This window comes from Dama dama, chromosome 2 (genome assembly GCF_033118175.1).
Source record: "Dama dama isolate Ldn47 chromosome 2, ASM3311817v1, whole genome shotgun sequence".
Classification (NCBI taxonomy): domain Eukaryota; kingdom Metazoa; phylum Chordata; class Mammalia; order Artiodactyla; family Cervidae; genus Dama; species Dama dama.
Genome location: NC_083682.1, coordinates 18,882,516 through 18,903,565, shown reverse-complemented (window position 1 = coordinate 18,903,565; position 21,050 = coordinate 18,882,516). Strand labels below are relative to the sequence as shown.

General features: G+C 48.7%; 1 protein-coding gene across 2 annotated transcripts in view; it reads left to right on the top strand.

Annotated features, from left to right (window-relative positions):
- Nucleotides 1–4,446: 4,446 nt before the first annotated feature.
- Nucleotides 4,447–21,050, top strand: part of FLI1 (Fli-1 proto-oncogene, ETS transcription factor) — a 126,991-nt gene continuing 110,387 nt past the window's right edge. The window contains exon 1 of one of the 2 annotated variants that reach the window (XM_061166749.1): nucleotides 4,447–4,516. In XM_061166749.1, the coding sequence (XP_061022732.1) occupies nucleotides 4,463–4,516 (54 nt within the window). In that variant the 5' untranslated portion in view covers nucleotides 4,447–4,462. Of the gene's footprint in view, nucleotides 4,517–4,993; nucleotides 5,328–21,050 lie in introns of those variants that run through there. The other variant, XM_061166757.1, reaches the window with a different exon arrangement.

Below are 21,050 nucleotides of genomic sequence, written 5' to 3'. Positions count from 1 at the left end.
GAGGGCAAAGTTGTGCTGACTGCTAGGCGAGGTCTAAACACTCACCTCAGCTTTACAACAGCCCTTTGAGGTAGATCCTCTTAAAACGCCGACGCACAGACGAAGACGCCGAGGCACAGAGAGGTTAAGCAACCTGTTCAAGGCCACAGAGCGGGTAGGTGCACAGTCAGAACACAAACCCAGGGAGCCGGGTTTCCCAGTGCGAACGTCCACCAGGACGTTCCACTTGCTGATAGCGGGGAGGGGCAGGAGACCCAGTGGAGTAACCCGGACCCGGTCCTCCCGAGGTGCCCGCATGGGACAAGGCACTTGAGAGTCCGAGCGCCGGGAGCCCATCCCTGAAGGCCCCAAGCCGCCCTACTCGAGACTGGCAGGGTCCTCCACGTTCCGTCTCTGACTCCTAGTTCTCGCTCCCCCACCAACTCGCCTGCTGGTTCAGCCCACCCTGCATTCTGGGGGAGACACCCCCGCCCCCCCCAACCAGAGGAGAGGAGGCAGGTAGCCCCAGAATGTTCGCTGCTGCACGGCCCAGGGGCAGCATCTGGCCGGCAGGTCCTGAAACGGCGTTTCAAGGACACAGGTCTGTACTTAGCACGTTGTTTGGAGCGGCCAGGAGGCCAGGCGGCTGGAGGTTGGGAGAGGCCGAATTCTCCCCTCCCCCAAGCCCCCCATCCAGGCGCCGCCACCGGGTGAGGGTCCCGGCACCTGGCTGGTCTCCACCTCTTGTCAGCCTGCGCTCTCTGGTCAGTCTCCGACTCCCTTGGGATTTCCTCCTCGACGCCGCGTGGTCTGGGGACCCAGCCCCGGAGCGCCACGGGCTCGGGGCGCAGAGACCCTCCCCCTCCGGGCCCTCCCGCCGCCGCGGCCTCCCACGTAGCGTTTTGAACCCTCTTGGCGCTAAGGCAAGAACGAGCGTGGGGAGCGGGCCGGGCCGGCAGAGGCTCTAAATCTTCCTTCAATCTGTGAGTAGACGAAGTCTGAGAAACAAATTCAAAGCAGGCGCGCCTGCAGAGCCTTCCTGCAGAAATATTCCCCGGCATTCAAGCGCGTCCAGGGGGCGGCTCGAGCTGCCTTGTTTGGCTAAGGTCAGACGAGACTCGAGTTCTCCAATAAAAATAAATCTCAAATTAATTATGGCCTCGAGCGAGGGGCCAGACACTTGAAGCAGCAGTTGTGCAGTCTGGAGTTTTGGCGCTCGCTCGCCCATCCCTCCCCCGCGCCCCCCTCCCCCACCCGCCTTGCCCGTTCGAATACCCGCCGCGGCGGCCGGACGGGAGGGGCCGCGAGGAGGGAGGCCGGAGGGGGAAGGACCCGCCCCACACGCTCTGCCAAGCCTGGCATCTTTCGGGGGTTTCAAGTGACCGGCCGTCCCGAGGTCTAGGAGGCACCCCAGGGACCCGGCTCCGGTTGTCGCGTCCTCCCACCCCCAACCCGGGCCGGGGCCGAAGAAACCCGGGGAAGCTTCGTCTGGAAAAGTCTTGACCGGGTCAAAAGGGCTGACATTGAGCGAGCCAAGACACGTTTCACCCCCGCCGCTCCCCTCCCGGGGGAAGCAGGACTTCCGCATCTTTGAAAATCTTGTCAAGTGCGTGCGGATGGTTAGAGGCAAGTCACCCCACCACAGTTGCAGTGAAAAATGCCCCAAGTCCTAAGGTTTCCTGAATATGCGCCCCCCTGGGCATGCTTTCTGCAAGTGACCTTAGACTTAGAACTGTGTAATGGGCTGTTTTGTTGGTCCGTCCACTCCCCCCACCCCACCCCCCCACCCCCGCTCCCCCAGTGGATAGTTTTTGTTTTAAGCGCTGGTCCAAGGCTTCCTCGGCTGTGAGCTTCCTCGGACTTGAAAGGCTGGTGGGGTGGGCAGGATGGTAGCGGACACCAGGTGCTGCTCACCAACCCTGCCCAGTCTGGAAAGAGGAGAGACAGGGCAGTCTCTGGTGAGCCAGGAAAAGGGTGTGAGCAAGTGTGTGGGTTGGGATAACCAACCAGCCCCTAGCCGGGCCTGGAGAAAGGAGAGGAGGGGGAAAAGGGAAAGGGCAAAAGAGGGGGTCGAGATAGAGAAGGGGTGGGGAGGGGCAAGAGAAGGGGAGAGGATCCCCCCTGCCCAGCTTCAAGACAGTTTTCATCTGCAGCCGCCTCACCACAGGCTCTCTATCAATTTGTCTCAATGCAAACATTCGAAATATTCTCTTTGGCTGCTCGTGAAAACAATGTGAGCTGCCAGGATCAAACCATCTTTCCAGATGTCTGGTGGTAACCACATTAAACAGGGCAGACTTGTTTACTGTTGTGTTTGGTTAGGGCTTCTTTCCCCCTTCGGGATTTAAAAAAGCAGCAGCAGCAGCCATGGAGTGGGACTTCAAACCCAGAGTTACATAAGTGGGCAGCTTTGCCCACCACCATGCCAACACGGGTTGCAAGGAGGCTCAGATTCTCTCTGAGGGCTGTTCTGAGTTGGGGCAGGGGCTCTTCTTCCTGGGAAGACTAGCTTGTGAACCGACAGGAGCTCCTCATGGAGGGGCTGGTAAATACCAAAAGCCAGGACATCAGTGCCAGTCAGTGACTCACTAAAGGATGACAGCTATGCCAATGCCAGCCTCTTCCCCCTCCCCGCCACCTTCAAAATTACGAAATTGCCAGAAGCTTTGGTTTTACAGGCAGAAAAAAAAAGTGCTGTTGAGTTCCACAGCTCAGACAGGAGGGCAAGTTTTCATTTTACTCTCGTCCCCCATTGAGTTCTCCCACAAGAAGAGGCAGCTTCTGCTAAAAGGAGTTGAGGGGATACGAGGGATGTTGGGGTGACTTACTGACCAGAGCAGTGAATGCAGTCTGTTATAAGCTGTTGGGATAGGAGCTGGGAAGAGCTGCCTGGCCAATGTTTTGCCACAGGGGTAGCTTCTCAAGTACCGGGAGGACTGGGTGTAGAAAGGGGAGCCGCTGGCTGGCCTGCGGTGGCCATTAAGGGCCTGAGTGTTTGCCCAGCGCCAGGAAGGGGGCCTCCGGTGGTAGAGTGGAGCTCTCTCGGCCTGCAAGACGGGGAATGTGGCCGAGGGTGCCGGGTTTCTGGTCGGATCTGGGTGGGAAGCCGTCTCCCTGCGCCCTCCTGAAAGCCTTGTTGTCGTTTGAAGGTCGGCAGAGTCTGGGCTGAAAAGGAAACAATTTGGGGTTTGAAAGGATGTAATTCATTCTTCCTTTCCCTTTAACCTCTTTCCTCTCTGGAAAGCATGTGGAAATGCTGAAGAGAAGAGTGAGAGGGCGGGCGGCGGGGCTGAGGGGAGGAAAGGGTTAAGCCTGATTTCTTTTAATTGAACTCCAGAACTGGTGGCCCCAGGCAAGGGGGGGACTGACCCCGCTAGCGGTAACCAGATGTGGCGGTCCCAGGGGAGCCCCCGAGCAGACCCCTGGATTGAGAAGCAGACAGGAGGTGGGGGGGCCAGCCCGGCCCCCATCCAACCCCCACCGCATCCCCCCACCCTACTCCCCCTTACACACACCAAGACTCAATTGCTGGCAAGCTGCACCCGCCACTCCAGGTCTGGTCACGTTCAGACCCGTGTCTGTATTCGAACCCAAAATTGGAGCTGAATTGATGAGACTAATTTCGAGAGGGGGGTGGGGGGAGGGAGGGAGGGAAGCCAAGGAGCTCTTGGGCTCAAGTGCTCCTGAAGAAATAAAGAATTAATAAGTCACCTTTTTCGCCGCTGTGGACACCCTTTTGAAATTTTTTCTTTCCAATTGACTCGGATCTCCTCTGGATTTTTTTCCCCCCTCCTTCTCCGGATGGACTCTTAAATAAAAGTGAGAAAGTCCAAAGCGTGGTCTGGAGAGCGTGGACAAGGTAACCTGTTTCGGAAGCCGGGGAGAAAGAAGCGAGTCAGGCCGAGAGCACCCGAGGGTCCCCTCGGTGCCCCAGCTAGAGCGGGAGGGGGGCAGTGCTGGGGGACCCGGGAGGCCTCGGGTCGCAGGGCCCTGCAGGGCGGGCCGAGGGGAGGCTGGCCTCAGGACTGGATGGGGTGACAGTCTGGAGTATCGTTCCGGGGGTCTCCCCGCTAGAAGACTGGGCGGTTCATGGATGCTGCCTGCTGGGCTTTGCAGACCCGTAGCGTAGGTTTCTTGGGGCCCAAGGTGGCATTGCCTGGGCGGCTGAGACCCGGGCGCCAGGGCTTGAGCCATCGGGTCGGGGGTATGCGCCAGGGGGTTGACCGAGAAGGCGCGGAGAGGTGGCCTGGGGTGCCGCAGGGACCATCCCTTGGCGGGCGCCGGGAGCTCTTCAGTAGCCCAGGATCGAGGCGCGCCGCCCCGAGGGCGTCCCTAGGCTCGCAGCGATCGGAGCCGAGTCCACGCCCCCGACGGCCGGGGTCCGTCCGCAACCGCCCGGCGTCCGCGTCGCTGGGTGAGCGGCTGCTCCGCGAGTCTGCGCGACTCGGCAGCCGAGGGCCCGGAGTGGAAAACTTCCCATTGGATGCACTTTCGAATGGTCGGTCGGCTTCGGTCTGCGTCCGGATCTTCCCGGGCGGTAGGCTCCAGGTTATCCTTAGCCCCAGTAAACTCTTCCGCCCCCCACCCCCCAAAAAAGTTTGACTCCGGCTGGAAAAGACATTAATGAACGTATCTGTGGGAAGAAACGGAAAGTGAATGAGTCAGGAGGGCCACCTTCGGCCAACGGCCCCGGGAAAAGGAAGGAGGCCAAAGGCGTTCGGTCTCGGACTTTGGGGGGAGGTTGGGGAGGGGGGCGGGGGGGGGGGGGTTCGTGCAGACTTTGGGAATCAGGGCGCGAGCGCCGGGCGTGGACCCCGGCATTGTTCCCAGCTCACTCTTATCTCCCGGGAACAAGTATCCTGTGTGCGCAGCGCATGAATGTATCTGGGCATCTCCGCGTATATTTATATAGTGTGTGTGATGCGAAAAGCAGGAGCGGCGGGGGTGGGGGGAAGGAGAGGGGGTGTGGGGGGAGGGAAGACGAAGGAGAGCAGAGGGGAGAGGAGAGAAGAGAGGAGAGCGCGAGACCGAGAGAGAGAGAGAGAGAGAGAGAGAGAGCGAGAGATAGGACTTCCTCCCCATTCGCAAAGTGAAGTCACTTCCCAAAATTAGCTGAAAAAAAGTTTCATCCGGTTAACTGTCTCTTTTTCGCTCCGCTACAACAACAAACGTGCACCGGGGAGCGAGGGCAGGGCGCTCGCGGGGGGCACGCAGGGAGGGCCCAGGGCGCCAGAGAGGCCGCGCCGGGCTAATCCGAAGGGGCTGCGAGGTCAGGCTGTAACCGGGTCAATGTGTGGAATATTGGGGGGCTCGGCTGCAGACTTGGCCAAATGGACGGGACTATTAAGGTAAGCGACCGGTCGGTGGGCGCGGAGCCGGCTGGGGCGGCGAGGCGGCGGGCAGGCTGGGCGCGGGGCGCCGGGGTCCCGGAAGACGTGGCCACTCTCCCTTCCTTCCGTACCCCGGCTTCGCGCCGTCTCCTCCCGCGCTCCGGTGGCGAGTCTCGCAGGCGGGGGCGACCCGCCGGGCTCCGCGCCGAGGGCGATCCCCCCGCACCCCTTGCCCCGGAGCGGAGCCCGGCCCCCTCCCACGGCGCTGCCGGCGGGACTGCGTGCGGGAGGGGCCGGCGGCGTGAAACCGGGGAGCCGGGCGCCCATCGCAGCCGGGGGTCGGAGACCTCCCGGGCCCCCTAACCCACCCGGCGAGCCGGGCACCCCGGTCCCGGCTCTAGGCACCCGCCCGGCGGCCGGCGGCTTCCTCTCCCCCGAGGCCAAAGGCGGCGGGGGCGGGCGCGCAGCAGCCAGCAGCCGGGTCTCCTGCCGGGTGGGCCCAGGGGCGGGCAAGTGGATTGGTTGCAGGCGGATCGGGGTACGAGTGAGTGTGTCCGGGGATCTGTGTGCGCGGGCTCCTCCGGGTGGAAGCCCTGTTTACATGTCAGCGCGGGCCGGTTTCCCTTCCTCTTGGTCCTTCTGTTGCCGGGTTCTTGGCGCTCGGGAACTGCCGGCTCCCCGGGACTAACGGGCCGGACTCGCCTTGCCTTTCCTCCGCCCGGCATCACTTTGCCGGATGGCCCGCGCGGCTCTCCGCACGCCCGGCTCCCGCACTCCACGCCCGGGCTGCGCCAGCTCCGGGGCAGGACTCCCTCCGGCCTCTCGAGGAGGGTCCCTCGCCTGCGGAGCCGCTCCTCCTAAAGGGAGCAGCCCTGAGCCGGCCGCGCTGGGGGCTGCCAGGTGGCCAGATCCTTCCTACTCCCACCCCTACCCTCGTCTCCCGCCCGGGTCCAGCTTGCCAAGTGCAGCCCAGAGGGACGGGTGAGGGTCTGGGTTTCACCGCAGACTTCAGGAGGGTTCATTGCCTGCTCCCTCTGGAAGGGGGAAGTGGGGTCAGGAGCAGAGAGGAGGGACAGCCCCTAATGTGACTGGCCATAGAGGACCGAGAGGAATGAATGGGACCAGGAGTTGGCTGCGAGGCTATCCCACAACTGCAAGCCCGAGCCGGTCTGGAAAATCTATTAGGCTGGTGAGGAGGGGACTGGCAGAGCCCACCATTCCCGAACTCAGAGGAATCAAGTCTTTGCTCAGGGCTGAGTAAGAGAAGGCTCAGATGTTGGGCTTGGAGAATTCAAGAGATTTTTATCATTTGGGTGGGGTAGTGGTTTTATTTTCTAAGTTTTCTTTTTTTTTTCTTCTGAGAGTTTGAAATATGCTGACTTAAGTAAAAGGCACCAACAGCAGGAACTTGAAAATCTGGAGATGAGATTACTGATTGTATTGGGTTAAAAGGAGCCTCTGTGAGTCTGGGTTCCTCCAGTTTAAAGTGTGTGGGTGAGGAGTCAGTTGAGGAGATGAGGTTACTGTAGGGGGGAACCAGTAGATGGGGGTCCTGTCACTGGTCATTTAATGTCTGTTTCCCTTCTTTCGGTGGGTGTGTGCAAGTGTCTCGGTATGTCTGATTTAATAATAAGATGCTCCAGTCTAGAAAACTCCCCTCACCAGGACACTTGCCACTGGCCCAGAAGGCGCCCCCTCTGACCCGGAAGGGTGGCAAGATGGTTCCAGGGTCTTGATGTGGACACCCTAAGGAGAAGTGAAGCAATGTCTCCCCAATGCTTAGACCTCTCAGCACAGGCCCTGAGGGTAGGGAGGAAGCTGCGGTCTGTGTACCCAGAATGTGCTAACCTCTTTAGATGCACACGCAGGGATTGGCATGGCTAGCAGTGAGAGCAAGCTTAGGCCAGGACTCTGGTGGGGGTGACAGGCTTCTTTGTTGCAGGGGTGATGGGAGCCCGTCAGTCTGTCAAGACCCTCCTTTGGGGCATCTTCCATCTCCCATCCAGCTTGCCTGAATATGAGATGGACCAGCAGAGCAGTGACTTTTCAGGTCGTCATCTTCACTGCCCGGCGTTCTGAAGGACTTAGTCTTTACTGTATACTTTGGTGTTTAAATTGTGTGAAAGCCACAGTTTCCTGTTCATGTGTGACCTTTGGATCTTGGGGTTCCCAGACCCCACTCCCACAGGGGTTCAAACACTGTGTGTGGAGAGGACGTGGACAAGGAGAGGCCCCGGGACTTCAGGTCTCCGTGTGAGGATGCACAGTCCACGAAGACCGTGTGAGCTTCAGACTCTGAAAAAGTGAAACAGTGGGACTGAATTACCTCTGCAATAGGATCTTTGCAATCCTTTCAGTTCCTAAGATATCTTGCTCACATGCTCTTGCAAGAACATGGCACTCCAAGTCCAGGAAATCCAGTTCTAGACTGAGAGCTCAGAAGACAGCACATACCCTGTTGAATTTGTAGACACAAATCCAGAATGTGTGTTCCCAGTTTGAGTGGCCTTGACACATCATCTCTGACTGATTTGGGGATGTGATTTTTATGCACCTGTGTATTTCTTCCTCATCTATAAAGCATGTTGATATTTCAGAATACCTTTGGGTCTCATCACTGGGGAAGCTATTTGGTCCAGCTTGCCAGGGAAGTCTAGATTCCTTTGCAGAAGCTTTTTATCTTGTGATTACAAAATCTCAACCTCATCACCCTTGTTAGAGTAAGTCCTTCTGCATCATACTCTCTTCTCCTCTTCAAGAATGTCTTCTGGGAAGGCTCCGCACATCACGTTGGGAGCACCAACACTTGCTGGAGCCCTTCCACTCTTCACTTGCCACAGGCAAGTCCGTCTAAATATTAAACAACACCTTACCCCGCCCTGCTCCCCCACGGTGATGCTATCAGTTGTTGAAAAGCACGTGATACTGGTTGCTGCTTTAAGAATGACCTGGTTTCAAATACTGCATCTTAGATCTAGGCAGTCTTCAATTGAATCTGCTTATTTCATCTATGGAAGCTTGATTCAGTCAGTCATATGCCGCCATTAAAGATGGGGAAACAATCAGAGAAAATGTAGATGTGGTGAATGGAATAGGGAAATGAACTGGGGACTTGGAGTCAGAAAACCCAGGCTCAGTCTCCATTCTGGGAGACTCAGTTTTCTCATCTGTAAAGTGGAGCCAAAGTACCTTCTTGCAAGGATTCAATAAAGTTTGGTACCTTCCTTGATTGTATGTTAGTTGACTTTCTCCTTGGGGATAGGGCTTGTAGGGATCAATTGGCCAGAAAATTAGATCATAGGTCTGGATTTATTATATACATCTTTCATTAATTCTACAAATATTAATTAGGTGTCTCTTATGTTCCAAGGCTCTGCTTTATGTGTTGAGGCTAAAGTGAAAAGTGAAAGTGTTAGTGGCTCAGTTGTGTCTGATTCTTTGCGACCCTATGGACTGAAGCCCGCCAGGCTCCTCTGTCCATGGGATTCTCCAGACAAGAATACTAGAGTGGATTGCTGTGCCCTCCTCCAGGGGATCTTCCTGACCCAGGGATCGAACCTGCATCTCTTGCAGAGCGGGCAGATTCTTTACTGTCTGAGCCACCAAGATAGGAATCAAAACCTTGCTGGAATTTATGCTCTGGCAGAGGAGACAGACACATACATAAATAATTGTGTGTCCAACATGATACGTCTTCTGAAGAATAATAAAGCGGGTTAGAGGATACACAGGGATGTGGTTAGATAGCCAGGATGGTCAGGAGGGTGCTTCCAACAGAGTCCCAGGTGAGCAGAGATATAGTCAGTTTCATCATTTACCTCGGGAAAGCACCGCACCACACAATAGTACATGTGGGGAGAACAAAATGAGAAAGGAAGGCTGAGGTGTCGCTGGGCTTTGAAAACCATCAGAGTCCATAAGCCGTACTGGTCCAGGCGGCAAGTCACCATGGACACTGCGTGTCCAGTTGGAAAACTTCAGGATGGGCCTGCTGGAAGAAAGCAGCAGAGTGAGGGGTACCCGGGAACAAAGGCTTTACTTCTGTCCTTAAAGATGGATGCTGCCTTCACTCTGGGAGTGGACTGTTCCCCCAGTTGTGCCTTTAATTAACCTTCATAGCACCTGGACTCACGCAAACTCAGAGCATGACAGGCTGTGTCTCTTTCTCTGTCTGGTGACCACAGAGAATTGCCTCCCTCGGGGAGTCACCAAGCGGTGAATCCTGTTTTGTTCCTGAATAATTTCTACCAAAAAAGCTTCCTCCCACGTCTGCTGCTGTTCCACTTCAGGCTTTCAGGACTGCAACTTTAGAGCTTTACTGGTTATTTAGCTCCATATCCTTGTTTTATGGGAGGGAAACTGAGGCCCAGAGGTGTTTGCTGAATTATCCAAGATCACACAGCTGACTAGCGACAGAGTCAGGCTGAGAATGCCAGGTCCTCACCCTCAGGCCAGTGTTCTTTCCACTTACCAGGGACATTTCATTTGCTTTCATTACACTATTATGAATTGTAGGATCCTGGAAGTGGTGTGTATGTGTGAGAAAGAGAGACAGAGGCAGATAAGCCGTTAAAAAAATCATGGAGAATCTGAAAGTTTGGACTAGGGACTATTTCTCTTATTTAATAGAAATGTATTTCCATACTTCAGAAAAAATCTCAAATGTTTGTATAGGATTTTAACATAACTGTTCTCTAAAACAAATCCTCCTCTTTCTGTAGACAAACAAGGTCTCCATTACCAGGAGACAAAAAGAAATAGAGTATTTTGCTTAAATAGCCAATAGGCCCCTTTACAGAACAGGTGGGCTGAATTACTATTTCAGTTCTTTTAATAATTGAATATTTGACTATTGAAATAGAATGTATTCAGATGCATTAGAACATATCTTATGGGTCCGCCTTCTAGTCTGTGTAGTGAGTAGGTCTTTAATAACAGCTGCATTATATAAGATTTAGAATTTCAATGTCTCTTTTTATTTGGGGTCAAACAGTTAACTTGGTACTGGCTTTAAAAAATGGTTCATTTAAACCAAATTTTTTTTTTTTTTTTTTAAGAAATGCAACGTTAGACAAATGTTAGCATTGAGTTGCCCCAGCAAAAGAAAAAAGTTGGAAAATTTTTTATGATGATGAACCACCAGGCAGGATTTCTAATGGTCTGAGGCCTTTATCTTCCCTCAAATGTCAGAAAATATCCCCATGTTGTAAGTCAACACTCAGGCCCTCAGCAAGGTCCCTTGTCTTCTTGGGAAAAGCATTATCCTGCCAGAAGCTTGATAAAAAGATTTTCAGATTAGGACCTAACTATCTAGGGTTGGGATGAAAAACATCTACTATTTTTATTTATTTGAGACAAGCAATTGCATTATGTAGGTAGAGAATAATGTTTTTGTTTTGTTTTGAATAACAAGTCTTTCTTTGGCCTATCTTGAAACAGTTTTTCTAAATCTTCTCTTTTGTTTGTTGCTTTGTGACAAATGGAGAAGACTAAAGGACATTGGCCTCTATCTACACACACACACACACACACACACACGCACACACACACACACACACACATTCTCATACACAGTCTCACAAAATCTTCAACCAGCCGTAATAGGTTTTTTGAAATCTCAGAACTGTGCAGGTGTCTTTCTCTCTGCAGAAAATTATACCCTGTTTCATTTTCTGTTGCTTCAGTGATATTTATCTATAGTGTTCATCCCATTCATGGGATGCATTTGATGTTTATCTATATTTCCCATTCACAGGAAAGCAAAACAGTGGGACAGTTTTGCTAAATGATGTCACTCTATTTTTTCTACTGACCTGATAGACCCGACGTCAGTGGCCCAGACTTTGAGATGTTCCCCCAGAGGCAATGGATAGGGTTTGTCTATCCCCACATTGTCACCCTTAGGGACATCTTGACAGATGTCTTGGACATTTGACAGAATTAGACAGTCTATGGACTAACCCTTTTCTGCGCAGAGCTAGCTGGTCTTATGGGAACTTGTCACCTTGGTCTCATGGGCATCATAAGCTGATGCCACCTGTATTAATGCAGGTCAGGAGGTCTGCTGCATGGCTGTTAGGCAGGGCTGAACTAGGTTCTAAATGCTATCAAGATACCAAGCTGGTGGCAAAAGGGCTCCTGCCCTAGAGACAGAGCAGGAGGAGAAGCTGTGTGTGTGTGTGTGTGTGCATGCACACCCAGCAGAATGCAGTAGTGTGTGTGCAATAGTAGAAGGAAAGAGCAATTTCAACTGGAGAGACACAGAAAACACAGAAGTAGTCATGTGTTTACCCCTTTCTGTTTACAAAGCATTTTCACATACTTGCCTTTCACATCCTTGCATTTAATGTTCACAGCAACCCTTTAGGAGGTAGTATTATCACATCTCTGTTTTATCAGGGAGAAATGAAAGTTCAGAGAGGTTAAGTAACCTGCCTAAGATGACAGCGAATAGGTGGCATACTTGGTTTTCAAGCCCAATGTGTTTCTGTTTCCAGAATGCTTGTTTGTTTTTTTTTCTTCACACCAGCCGCAATGCTTCTTGGCCCAGGTAGACCTTGACTTTGAAAGATGGATAGGACTTGCACAGGAAGATACGGCTCAAGGGCTTTCTAGGAAAGTAGAATACTGTGGGGGTGGGGCATATGAAGGAGAAGGTAAAAGTGGAAATATTGGATGGAATAGATTATGGGATGATCCTAAATACTGTAAGAAAGAATTTGGGTCTTGCAAAACACGTGGAAAGGAGGAATCACAAAATTTTTAATAGAGGGGTGATCCATATAACTGTAAAAATTTGTCAAGAATGGAATCTCATCCTAGTCTCATCCTGCTCCTTAGGAGATGGAAAACAAAAAAAAAAGAAGAGGAAAAAGAAATGGGAAAAAAAAAAGAAATGGAGATGGAAGTGGCTCTATCACTTGTCAGAGGCCGCGAGAATTAAGTATCAGAAAGGATTAGACAACCAGTCAGATTCAAGCCACCAGACTATGTTGTCAGCTGTTTGTTTATTAAATATGGAGTCAAGGCAAAGAGGAGAACTCTGTTTCACCGGATCCGATAAAAATATGATTCTCCTTCCCTCCTCTGACTGTGTCTTCTTTTGCAGTGTTCTAGAGACTTCACCACAAGTTGTCCTTTCAACGAGGCCATCCATTCAGGGCTACCAACTTAGTTCCTTTTTAGAATGAGTCAGCAGATAGTAAATGAGAAGAGACAAAAGGAAAAGCTGTTTCCTGAAACGCAAATCCAATTTCTATGGAAATTCAGACAGATCTGACATACTTTCATAGACTGGCCGAGCCCATCATCTCACTTAGAAATACTGACATTTCACCCATACAAACCAAAGCCTAGGTGACTTATCACTATCTTTCCAAGGACGACTAGAAATCAGGTGCTCATATGCCTTTTCAGATCCCTCAGATCTACTCCACAACAGCTTCAAAATGGCTTCTACCCACAAAAATGAACCAAAATACTGAATATTTAAGATATTTTCCCTCTTTGGGGAACAATGGGCCTGCCGTTTAGGTCATGATCAAAATTCCAGCGTATGTAAGTTTTCACTTCTAAGAGAATGCAGAGTTGAAATGTGAAATGCATTCCCCATAGCGGGGCCCATTTTCTCAGATGGCGCCATGTGTCCCCAGGAATGAAAGACCATGTGTCACACCCCAGTGTTCACATGCAGGTAATCAGTGTTACAGGTGCCACGGGAGCTTCCACTCTGCGTTTCTAGACAGCCATGGGTTTCAGGTGTCTACTGGAATCTAACAATCCAAGAGGAGACTTTTTAGGTCTCATACATGGGAATTCATTGATGTTCCGTGAGAAGGAGTCTGAGAGTGAACAGTTTTGCAGTATTGTTCATGTAGAAGAAATGTGAAAACAAATAGGTTGATATTATAAAATTACCCAGTTTGTGAGTTGTCAACACTGTTACAATCTGTATCGATGGGTATATTTAGATGGAAATTCTTTTTTTAAATTTTTGTTTATTTGACTGTGCTGGGTCTTATTGTCGCATGCGGGAACTTACAAACTCTTAGTTGCAGCGTGTGGGATCTAGTTCCCTGACTGGGGATCAAACCAAGGCCCCCTGCACTGGGACCGTGGAATCTTAGCCACTGGACCACCAGAGAAGTTCCCTAGGTTGAAATTCTTATGCCTGAAGAGTTCTTTTGTCTTTAGGGATTTATCACTTAATTCTTACTTATGCATTTACTTTTTCAACTAAACACTGAAAACTATTGCCAGGCACAAAGCTTTACATAAACGAACAAGAGCCGGATGTCTTTACTGCTTCTTCTAGGCATCTAGAGGGTAGAGGTTTCTCTGCTCACTGATTTTAAAGTTTCCAAAAAGAGCAGTACTCACTAGGGGCCTCTTTATCCATGGCTTTGTATTATAAGGAAATGTAGGCACATTTTCCCAAGGGTAACACCCAGCGTATAATTTTTTAATTGCCCTTTTACTCTGGGTGATACTAGTCCTAGAATGGACATTTTTGGAAATCCAGGGTTTCAGCCAAGGAAACTTTCTTATTATTATTCTCCCTTTCTCAGCTCTAGTTCCTCCTTTTGTATGTTAACGTCAAGAAAAATTCCATAAGTAAAGTGAAAAGACAAATGAGACACCGAGAAAGACTATTTCCCATCCATCAAGCAGAGGGCACATGTCTTAAAACACAAAGATTATGTGGAATCTAGAAAAATGGTATAGATGATCTTATTTACAAAGCAGAAAGAGAGACACAGACATAAAGATCAAACATACCAAAGTGGAAGTGGGGTGGGATGAATTGGGAGGTTGGGATTGACATATATACATTATTGACACTGTGTATAAAATGCATTAACGAATGAGAACCGACTGTATAGCACAGAGAACTCCACTCAAGCACTGTGGTGACCTGAATAGAAAGGAAATCCAAAAAAGAGGGGATATATGTGTGTGTGTATATATAAACTGATACAGGGCTTCCCTGGTGGCTCAGTGGTAAAGAATCTGCCTGCCAATGCAGGAGACGCAGTTTCGATCCCTGGGTCGGGAGGATCCCCTGGAGAAGGAAATGGCAACCTACTCCAGTATTGTTGCCTGGGAAATCCCATGGACAGAGGAGCCTGGCGGGCTGCAGTCTGTGAGGTCGCCAAGAGTCGGACACGACTTACAGACTAAACAACAACCACAGAAGCTAGGACCACACTGTACTCCAATAAAAGTCAATTACAGAATAATCATAGAGACTGTTTACAAATCAATAAGAAAAAGGTAGACCACATAGCAGAAGAATAGACCAAAAATGCTGTAAATAAATGCTGGAAAAAGAAATATAAATGGTCAGGAAGCATATGAAAAGAATCTCAGGCATCTATGTATTCAAATGAAATTAATGAAATGCCAACATTTATCACCTATGAGGATAGCAAAGATGAAAACAGCTTACTATTGCCTCATGGTAGAAAGAATAAAGAGAAATGGCTCTCACTATTCCTGCTGGTGGGACTCTAACTTGGTACACTCATTCTGGGAGGCAATTTGGAAACATTTATTGAGATGTTAAGGGTTTGTATACAAATTTGATGATAATTCCAATTCTAAAAATTTATCAGACATAGTCAAATGCCAAAGCTAAATGTACAAGATGTCTTTTGTAGCATTGTTGGTAAGGGCAAAAATTGGGAAAACTCTAAATATCCATCAGTAGGGTACTAGACAAATTGATTTTAGAAGACTCAGGTAAAAAATATCATGTAGTCGTTAAGTCAAATAAAATCAGTTGTGTATTCACACTGACTTAGAAAATTCTCCAAAGTATATTAATACATGGAAAAACACAAATTACAAAATGTGTGGTTCCATTTCTGTAAAAAAAAGATGAAAATGTTTATTTATTTCTTTATGGATATACATTTCCAGAAATTGTCTATGCATAAATAATTAGATAGATGTGTGTGTGTATGTGTGTGTGTGTTTTCATTTTAACAGTAGCTACTTATGGGCAGGACTTTTACTTTTCACACTATAAACATGCAGTATTTGACTTTTTAAATCACTGGTGTATATTACTCTTATCCTTTTAAAAACTGATGTAAAAGAGGGACTAGAAATAGATTTTTAAGAAAGAATAAGCTGAACATCTTTGTTCTATCCCCAGTGTGTTGCTTTCAGAGACTCTGGGATTCCATTTTGCAGTAAAATACAGAAAAGAATTGTCCAGCCAAGGATTTGGGGACCTGAATTCGAGCCCCAGCTCTACCCCAAAGGAGTTCTGGGATCTTAGACAAGTCATTTCCTTGCATCAGTATTCGTGTAAATTTCCTCGTGTTAAAGGTTTTCTCATGTATAAAATGAAGGTATGATTTCAAAAGTTCCTTTCACCTCCCATGTTTATAAGAGTCTAATCCCAGGCAGACTTTAAAAGCATTTCTCATTTGAGGGCTTGGATGACTGAAGCTCTCACAGAAGTTCTGTCTAGCCCATGTGGTTCTTCTTCATAATCCAAGGATAATTCGTAGAATGATCTGGGAGCCAGTTGGAGGCTGGGCGGGGAGGGGCTGGGTCTCACGAGGGCCTTCCTGAATTTCTGGGAGCTGGTGTTTTTATTACCAAGCAACACTGGAGCTGTGTTAATCCCTTCGCATTAATGTAAACCAAGAATAGGGCCTGACTCTGTTTTGGGGTCTTACGCTCTTTCCCAAAATTTGGTCTCATTTAAAACCCAAAACACAGTTGGTCCCAAGTGCCTTTTCCTTGGATTAAAAAAAAAATTCTGTTTCATTGAAGGGAAATTGAATTCGTCTGGTTTTGATTCATTTACACTTAACTCTTAAAAAAAAATATTTTGAGGACATATTTGATGTCCAGGAAGGATTTTGAGCCTCTTAATGAGTTTTCTGGGAGGCTTTTTTTTTCTTCTTCTTAAAACAGGAAGTGGTGCTAGGCTTTGGGCAAACATAGTCAACCCTGAAAAGCCCCAATTCAATTTGAAACCATATCGCCCACCATTTTGCATGAGCCCCAGTGGCCCTTACTAAGGCCTTTCTTTTCCTACTCCTCACCTGAGAGTAACAGACACACTCACCTTCCACCTGAGGGGAAGAGTATGAAGGGCAGACAATCAAAATCAGAAGAAGGAAGAGAAGGAGCAATTTACTGAGCTCTGACTGTGTACCAATAGCTGTTTTTGCCTTTATGGGCATGCTCACTTTATTTATGTATTTATTTTTGGGGGGCATGCTCACTTTAAAAAATTTTTTCTTTTATGCAAGGAGAGTTAATTTCTGCTGTCCAGCAAAGTGATTCAGTTTTACATATATGTACATCCTTTTTCATATTCTCCATCTTGGTCTATCACAGGATATCGAATATAGTTCCCTGTGCTATACAATAGGACCTTGTTGTTTATCCATTCTCTATGTAATAATTTGCATCTGCTAATCCCAAACTCCCAATCCATCCCTCCACTTGGCAACCACAAGTCTGGTCTCTAGGACATAGTCCCTTTTGATCCTTGTAATGACCCTGTGCTGTATGTACTCTTCATTTTGGAGAGGTGAAGAAACTTACCCGAGGCCAAGAGGACAGAAAGCGGAAAGGCGATGATTTGAACCTTATCCTGTTTGCCTCTGAAGTTCATAGAGTTTAGCTTCTGTGATCCGTTGCCAGTTTGACACATGCACATCCATAAAACTGAGGCTCCAGACTCAGTCCATCTACAGAGGACTGTGCAGGTGGTGGTGGGCTTCCCAAGTGGCTCGCTGGTAAAGAATCCACCTGCCAGTGCAGGATACGTGGGTTCGATCCCTGGGTCAGGAAGATCCCCTGGAGTAGGAAATGGCAACCCACGATAGTGTTTTTGCCTGAGAAATCCCATAGACAGAGGAGCCTGGTGGGCTACAGTCCATGGGGTCGCAGAGAATCAGACACGACTGAACAACTGAGCAGGCAGGCAGTAGTGTTTGTCTAAGTGACCCCCTCTGCTCTAGACGGGTCTGTGGCCTCCCTCCATCCTCCACATCCTGTCCTTAAGAAGGCTCAGCCCTCTGTTCCCCAGGTAAAAGTCCCTGCCTGACTCTGCTGGCAGGTGGCCTGGGTAGCAGACGGGCAAAGGAAGGTGAAACCGATAGGTTCTGTTTTACTTTTTAAGTTTGTTTCTCTTGGAGTTTAGTTGCTTTACAATGTCGTGTTAATTTCTGTTGTACGACAGCATGAATCAGCTGTATGTATACATATATCTCCTCCCTCTTGAGCCTCACTCCCACCCGCTCCCAACCCACCCCTCCAGGTCCTCAGGTCCTCAGAGAGCACCAAGCTGAGCTCCCTTGCTATATAGCAGGTTCCCACTAGCTCTCCGTCTTACACATGGTGGTGCATATATGTCAGTGCTACTCTCTCAGATCGCCCCACCCTCCCTGAGCTATCAAGATGATTTGATTTTTTTTTTTTTTAAAAACTCTTGTAGCTCAGTAGAAAATAGCATATTCTTTGACTCAATGATGCTTCCTTCTGTACATTTTTATGCTTTCTCTTCTCCTCTCTGGCTCCAACTCTGGCTGTATTTTTCATTCTCTTTCACTTACACACACACACATAAATTACACACACTTAAAAAAAAAATCTGATGAGGGGATGTGTTTCTACAAAACACAAAGAAGGGGACATTTTGCAAGGTTAAAAGGGAGTCGTCAAGAAAGGCTAACTTCAGGCTCCAGTTTCTCCCGAATAGCATTTCTTGTTATTTCAAGGCTGATTGACTTATAACTGCATCCCCAGCCACCTCGCATCAATTCCTTTTATCAGCTCAAGTGAGACTTCCTGTGGACTGGCCCAGCTTCCTGATGTATTTCCTTTTTCCTTTGGCAGAACAAAGAAAACCATAGCTCCAAGGATCCTTGGAACCAAACATCATTTAGCACTGAAGAACCTATTATTTTAAAATTTTCATTCTCAATGTGGAGGCGGTGTGCCTGGCTTTGGGTTTTTTACCCCCTCTGGCCCTACCCCAACTAACCACCCTGTGTATGTCATCATGGTGGACCTTGGGTACAACTCTCAGGGGTCAAGGAGGCACTCGAACTCATCACAGTTGTAATTTAATTTCACTCCAAGAGGGAAGATTAACCCATTCTCCTCCTTAAGGCTGCCCGAGCACCTCCTCCACCCCATACACACATATGCCTCCAGGAGTCACATGAAGACCTCTGTGTATAGGGTTTATGTTTTTGTCACCCTAATTCAACATAATCTGTCAGCAAAGAAACTCTCTTAATTAGAGATGTCAGCCTATCTTTGTTTGACGTTCTGACTCTAGAAACATGCATATAAGAAAAGAAACTTCAAATTGTATCCTAAGGATCACTGGCGTTAACTGAAGAGGAAGTTCCAGAAATTGGGATAAAGGTGTTTCTTCCCTCTCTTCCTTAGAGGACTCCATGTTACCCATTACCACTTGGTTTCACCTCTTACTCTACACCTTATTTCTGAAAGGGCTTTAGCTTAATTCCCAGTAAGCAGAGAACACTACTAAGAGAGCTGCCTGGGGACATCCTGGTGATCTAGTGGCTAAGACTCTGTGCTTCCAAGGTACAGGCCCCAGTTTGATCCTTGGTCAGGGAACTAAGATCCCACAGGCTGCACAAAACAGTCAAGCTAAAAAACGCTGCTAGTATTTGTCATATTGCCCAAGGCAGACATCGCACGTTGCTAACTGAATACCCACCCTCGAGACTGTTAGAACACAAGAGGCCATCGTACCAAAGAAGTATCTAGGTTTCAAGGTGTGATGTGTTTAAAGATGAGAACTGGACAGCAGAACGCAGGTATCCATTCCCCAAAGCCACACATTTCACGGTAAGAGTGTTTCCACAAGCAAAGATATCAAGCTTCATCGGATCCACAGGCAAACCTGCTTTCTTTGCCTTTCAGTCTTACTTCCTGGCCATTGGGTAACTCTCCTGTGGGATCAAACAGGGCACTTTCCATATGAACTATTGAGGCATCTAAGCAGTCATGCAGCCACTCAAATGCAGCCTTTCTCTTTGCAAAGATCACTGATTTGAAATGGAAAACAGCTGAAACTGCAGTGTAGCTCCCTTGACAAAAGATGTATTTTTCAGACAATGGGAATTATCATGGACAATTCATATTGATTTTTCCCAACCCAATACTCAGTGTAATCATTTCTAGATGTAAATGCTTTGAAAGGGTGATCTCAGAGAGGAAAATCACTCAGAAACTATATGGTATGAAGTGAGTGTGTGAGGTTAGATAGGGGCTCAGTGAGGATGCTAAGCCTCACATAACCTGCTTTGAGGATGCCAGGAGAAAAGGGCTAAAATTTCTGCACTGGTACAGAAAAACTCGAGATCTTTCTTTTCCCAGCTCTGCCACCAGCCCTGTACCTAAGTCTGTGACCAGTCAGGAATCTTAGGGAACAAAGACCCATGCATTATCTCTCTCAGTCCCCAAAATGCTATCTGTAGAAAACCATATACGTACAGTCCACCTCTGGTACCACCCTGTGCATTGGCTCCAGAATTCCAAAATCAGCAGATGCTTAAGTCCCTTACACTTTGCTGTCCATATCTGCGGCTTCTCCATTCGGCGGATTCAGCCCACCACAGATCAGAAATACTATTATAACACATGCGCGATCAGTTGCATATAGGGATGAGGAACCCTTGGAAACAAAGGACAGACTGTACTGACCTTGGTTTTCTCTACCATAAGAGTATATTGGGGGCAACAGATATAGGCAGTCTTGATCAAATAGGGTCTTTGCTGCAACACAAGACTTCCTTTGAGATCAAGGACTTGAGGGAGGCCTGTACTTTCTGCACTTTTCAAGAAAGAGGAGAGAGAAGGGGCAGACTGCTTGTCTGGAAATGTGCTTCAGGAAACTTGGTGTACAGAGAATTTTCCCAGGGTGCCTCATGGAAGAGGCATTGAGGCATGTGGACTTGCCACTCTGGGCATGGGGGCCTCTAAAGTCCTTGGTTCTGCAGATCTGTGGTTCCCTTTCTACTTTCTGATCTGTACTGTTGTAAAGGGAAATCGCAGTCCTCCTTCTCTGCCTTCCCAGAGTTTGCCCTGCACGGTGTTACAGGTGAGCCACGATCAGTCAGTGGGGCTGGGTTTGGATCACCTTGAAATTAATCATTTCTTCTCATCAGTTTGGACTGGGCAGGACCTAGATTCTGTTCCGCCCAGAGCACCTTTTTAAAATACTATTTAGGCCCTGTGTGTATTTCATGGAAAATTTCACACGCCTGTTTTTGATTCACTTCCAATTAAAGGCTCAAAATGCTGGTTTTGTAAGAGTGCTTTGATGATTCAGATTCTTGTTGGTTGATCTTTTTTTTTTTTTTCTTTTTCCTCCTCAAAGTCCACAGAAGTTTAATAAATGTTGCTCAGGCATTTGCATGCTTAATTGTTCAAAATAATTGGAAACAGGAGAGAATGTTTGCTGTATGTGCACAAAATGAGGATATTTATGAGCCAGATGGCTTGGTGAAGGTGACTCTTATGGGAAAATAAGGAATATGATGGAAGGTGAACACCTTGGTGTCCCCACCACTGGGAGGGCAGGGTGCTCTGAGCTCAGTTCCTCCAGAATGGTCAGGGGCATGTTACGGGAAACACAGGAGTCCCTCTTAATGCAGCCAGTCAGCATCAACAGGCTATCGGTGGGACGGTCAGTCTCATGAGAGATGGACCAGGTGGACTGGTGTCCCAGTG